This window comes from Grammomys surdaster, unplaced genomic scaffold, assembly GCF_004785775.1.
Source record: "Grammomys surdaster isolate TR1022 unplaced genomic scaffold, NIH_TR_1.0 61, whole genome shotgun sequence".
In the NCBI taxonomy this organism is placed as follows: Eukaryota; Metazoa; Chordata; class Mammalia; order Rodentia; family Muridae; genus Grammomys; species Grammomys surdaster.
In genome coordinates, this window is record NW_021604563.1 from 15348623 (window position 1) to 15353717 (window position 5095).

Here is a 5095-nt window from a genome sequence, read left to right on the forward strand (position 1 = left end):
GAAACGTCTTTTGGGTATATGCCCAGGAGTGGTATAGCTGGGTCCTCAGGTAACACTATGTTCAATTTTCTGAGATACCACCAGACTGCTTTCCATAGTGGTTATACTAGTTTACAATCTCACCAACAGTAGAGGAGTGTTCCTCTTTCTCCACATCCTCGCCAACATCTGCTGTCACCTGTGTTTTTGATCTTAGCCATTCGACTGGTGTGAGGTGGAATCTCAGTGTTGTTTTCATTTGTATTTCCCTGATGACTAGGGATGCTGAACACTTCTTTAGGTGCTTCTCAACCATTCGAGCTTCCTCAGTTGAGAATTATTTGTTCAGCTCTGTGCTCTATTTTTTAATAGGGTTCTTTGATTGTCTAGAGTCTAATTTCTTCAGTTCTTTGTATACCTTGGATATTAGACCTTTATCAGATGTAGGGTTGTTGAAGATCTTTTCCCAATCTGTTGGTTGCCACTTTGTCCTATGTGGAGAGCCGCACGGTGCCACACCTTAAAGATGGCACTGGTTTCTGCCTTCACCCGGCCTGATGGCAGGACTCTCTCTCTGTGCCTTATTTGGCTTGGGCTGATGACCTGGCTTGGTTTCTGCATATGTGTGCCTATAGGTATTTGCCATGTGGCATTCCTGAGGTCAGCCGCTGATGAAGTATTTAGCCTGTGGCCAGGGGGTCCCCGGGGTCAGAAGATTGTTAAGAAGGGTCCTGAATAAACTGCTTGAAGAAGAGCTCGTGTGGCATCTTCCTTGCGGGACGAGGGGGAACGCGTCAAGTGGTGGCCTGAGCGGGGAAATCCGAAGCTCAGAACTTCAAGCAGTCAGGGTGGTACACCGGTAAGTTCTCAGGCTACATGGGACGATAAAGTCAAGGTCCTCGGTAAAAGAGACGATAACTTTCCGGGAAGGAACAATTAAAGTTCCCAAGGTGAGTTGGGACAATAACGTCCACGGAGCGCGGCTATTTTGCTCTTCTCTGAAGATAAAGAGAGAGCAGGCAAGTTTCGAGGTTTAGCGAACCGAAAGTGAACAGTTCACGGTTTAGCAAACCGAAAGCGAAAATTGGCGGAATTTGTCTGCAGGCAAACCAAAAGCAAAAGCTGGCAGAATCCGTCCGCAGGCAAACTGAAAGCGGAAGTTGGGGGAAATCCGTCCACAGGCGAGTTTGAAAGCGGGAAAGGCATGGCAGGTCGAAAGTATACTTTTGGATGGAATTTAATTATGGGTGCTTCTCAGTCGCACCCAATTTTTTTGGCTCTTCAAGATCTGCTTTTATCAAGAAAATTAAAGGTGAATAAATCCACTTTGATGAGGTTTTTGAATGAATGCGACACCACCGTAGCTCCGTGGTTCCAGGTATCAGGAAATCTCACAGTATCCTGCTGGGATAAGCTTGGCAGAGACCTTGACTTTGCTCAGCAACAGGGAATTTTGAAAAAGGGAGTGAAACCGATTTGGAAGTTAGTGAGAAGCTGTTTGGAAGATCAGAAATGCTGTAAGGTAGTCGAAGAGGGACAAACGGTGTTAGAAATGTTACAAGAGCAGAGATCAGAGAGGGCTGCAAGTGAGAAGGGAGGGGAGAAAAGAGGGCCATTATACCCTGATCCTAAGGACTTCGAGAACTCAGAGTACACAGACTCAGAAGGAGAGTTACATGCTCTAGTAAAACAGCTAGAGAGAACTACTGTGAGGAAGAAAGAAAAGAAAAAGGAGAAGGAAAAACCCTCGTTGGAGGTCGCCATTAAGACACTCTCAGTTCTTCCAGCTTATCTTGAAGCCCCACAGGCTACTCCGCCTACTCAGCCAGCCCCTCCCCCGCCTTATCTTGAAGCTGCACCAGTTACTCAGCTTGCTCCACCCTCTGGTGCAGGGAGATCATTTTGCCCAGGGATATGGACTCAGGTCAGGACTGAGTTGCAGTTTGCCTACCCTGTTTATCAAGATCCACAGGGGAATAGATATGAAGAACCACTCGACTTTAAAATAGTAAAATCTCTTGCTGAGTCGGTTCGCACTTATGGGATTTCTGCTTCATTTACCATAGCCCAAGTAGAGGCACTGAGTAGGCACTGCATGACTCCTAGCGATTGGTGTTCACTGGCCCATGCCTGCTTAAGCCCAGGACAATATCTGGATTGGAAAGCATTCTTGATTGAGAATGCAACTGAGCAGGCAGCAGTTAATCTGAGAGCTAGCAACCCAGCAGCCACCTGGGACAGAGATATGTTGCTTGGTCAGGGTAGATTTGCTAACCAACAGACAGGCTACCCTGTGCAGGTTTATGAGCAGATTAATCAGATAGCTAGCAGAGCGCGGAAGTCGTTGCCAAATAAAGGAGAAGTGAGTGGCAATCTGACCAGGATCCTGCAGGGGCCCATGGAACCATTCTCAGACTTTGTGGCCCGCATGGTGGAAGCTTCAGGGAGGATCTTTGGAGATCCTGATATGGCCATGCCTCTCATCAAGCAATTGGTCTATGAACAATGCAAAAAAGAATGTAGAGCTGCTACCACCCCATATAAGAACAAGGGGCTTGAGGCTTGGATGAAAGTATGTAGTGAGTTAGGAGGGCTGCTTACTAACGCAGGACTTGCGACTGTGGTGGTTCAACTAACTCAGAAGAAGGGAAACACCTTGGGAGTGTGTTTCAAGTGTGGACAGCCTGGCCATTTAAAGAGACAGTGCCCAGAAAGGGGAAAACACACAGGATAAAGAAGGAGGAAGTGGCCAACGCTTTAGACAGCCAGGTCTCTGTCCAATATGTAAAAAGGGGAACCATTGGGCAAATGAGTGTTGCTCAGTCAAAGACATTAATGGCCGGCCCATAGAGCAGAGAAACAGCAGTGCCTGTCCAAAAAAAAACAGACAGAAGGGCCCGTGACCCCAGGGCCCACAAATATATGGGGCAGTAGAGAGTCAGGACGAGGAGAGCCCAGAGAGATGGCCATCCCTTCATCATCCGGGGAACCGCGGAGAGCCACTAAGGGCTCGGCGGGACTGGACCTCTTCTCCACCAGACTCATATTAACACCCCAAATGGGGGTCCAGGTAATTGAAACAGACTTTAAAGGACCCCTTGAGCCTGGCACAGTTGGGCTATTGCTAGGAAGATCCTCCTCAGCTTTGAGAGGACTTACTGTGCACCCTGGAGTTATAGATCCAGATTATAGTGGAATTGTAAAAATTATGGTTGCCTCTCCATGAGGGATAACTGCCATTTCTCCTGGAGATAAAATTGCTCCATTAGTCATTTTACCGAGTCTGCATGACCGCTATACTGCAAAGGATCAAGGAAGAGGAAAAGGAGGTTTTGGATCCACGGGAGTAGATTTAACATTTCTGTCCCTGGATCTTGACCAACGCCCTGTGCTAGAGTTGAACATAGAAGGGAGGAAAATCCTGGGTCTTTTGGACACAGGAGCAGACAGAAGTATATTCGCTAAGAAAGATTGGCCTTCAGATTGGCCTGTGCAATCTTCCTCTCAAACTTTGCAAGGACTTGGCTATGCAAAAACTCCGGACATGAGTGCAAGGCAGGTAAAGTGGCAGGATCAGGAAGGGCATTCCGGAGTTGTGCAACCATATGTACTTGAGTTGCCAATTTCCCTATGGGGAAGGGATTTATTAAAAGACATGGGCTTCAAGTTGAGTAACCAATATTCTGTCTCCACCCAACGCATGATGCAAGATATGGGGTATGCACCAGGCTATGGCTTAGGGAAGTATTTACAGGGCTGTAAGAGCCCTGTACTCACTCAGCAAAGAAAAATGGGACAGGGCCTGGGTTTTTCCTAGGGGCCACTGAGGGAGGTATTCCCATAACCTGGAAAACGGAGGAGCCAGTATGGGTTCCTCAGTGGCCGGAAAAGCTAAACGCTGCAAAAGAACTTATAGCTGAGCAACTGTCTTTGAATCATATAAAACCATCTGTCTCTCCCTGGAATGCGCCTATTTTTGTTATTAAAAAGAAGTCAGGGAAATGGAGACTGCTACATGATCTTCGTGCAATTAATCAACAAATGCAGATAATGGGACCAGTGCAACCAGGGCTGCCACTGTTATCATCCTTACCTGCCTTTTGGCCTTTAATAGCGATAGATATTAAGGATTGTTTTTTCTCCATTCCCCTGTGTGCTAAGGATAGTGAAAGGTTTGTGTTTACCATCCCATCATGTAATCATGAGGAACCTGATCAAAGGTTTGAGTGGGTGGTTCTGCCACAGGGCATGGCCAATAGTCCTACCATGTGTCAGCTCTATGTAAGCGAGGCCATTACTCCATTAAGGAGAAAGTTCCCAGGTTTGAGGTGTGTCCACTACATAGACGACATTTTGCTGACAGCTAAAAATGAACAAACATTAGATGTAGCTTATGGAGATTTGGTTAAGTTATTGGAGAGAAAAGGATTGTTTATAGCCCCTGAAAAGGTTCAAAAGGAATGCATAGTTGATTATTTGGGGGCAAGAATTGATCCCACTAAATTATTCCCTCAGAAAATTGAATTGAAAGATAACTTAAGAACCCTGAATGATTTTCAGAAATTGCTAGGGGATATTAATTGGATACAAAATTATATAAAACTTCCTAATTATGAGATAAAGCCCCTATATAACATTCTGATAGGTGATTCGGCACTCGATTCCCCTAGGCATTTAACTCCCGAGGCTAGGAAAATTTTGCAGAAGGTTGAGGAGAAGTTGCAGGAAGCATTTTTAGTGTGAAGGCAGGAGTATCAGCCTATTTTGCTATGTATTTTTTGCCACTGCCTATCAACCTACAGGTTTGCTGTGACAGGAAGGGCCACTGTTGTGGATATATCCTAAGACTTCACCTGCAAAATCTATAGAACATTATCCTACAGTTGTTGCAGTGCTCGCTCTAAATGGTGCCCAGCAATGAGTGCAACATTTTGGAGACCCCCCAAGCACTATTATAGTGCCTTATTCTAGCCACCAGCTTAAGATCCTATGCAGTACTATTGATGACTCTGCCATCTTGCAACGCAGTTTTCCAGGGGAATTTGATAATCATTATCCCAAGCATCCATTATTGTCCTTTTTTAAGGGGCATCCTGTGATTTTTCCAAAAATAACT

General features: G+C 45.8%; 1 protein-coding gene across 1 annotated transcript; it reads left to right on the forward strand.

Moving 5' to 3' along the window:
- The first annotated feature begins 1183 nt into the window (after positions 1–1183).
- On the forward strand, positions 1184–2713 carry LOC114627964 (igE-binding protein-like). Its single transcript, XM_028775933.1, has one exon. It carries the CDS (start codon positions 1184–1186, stop codon positions 2711–2713), a length of 1530 nt encoding a protein of 509 aa, XP_028631766.1.
- The last annotated feature ends 2382 nt before the right edge of the window (positions 2714–5095 follow it).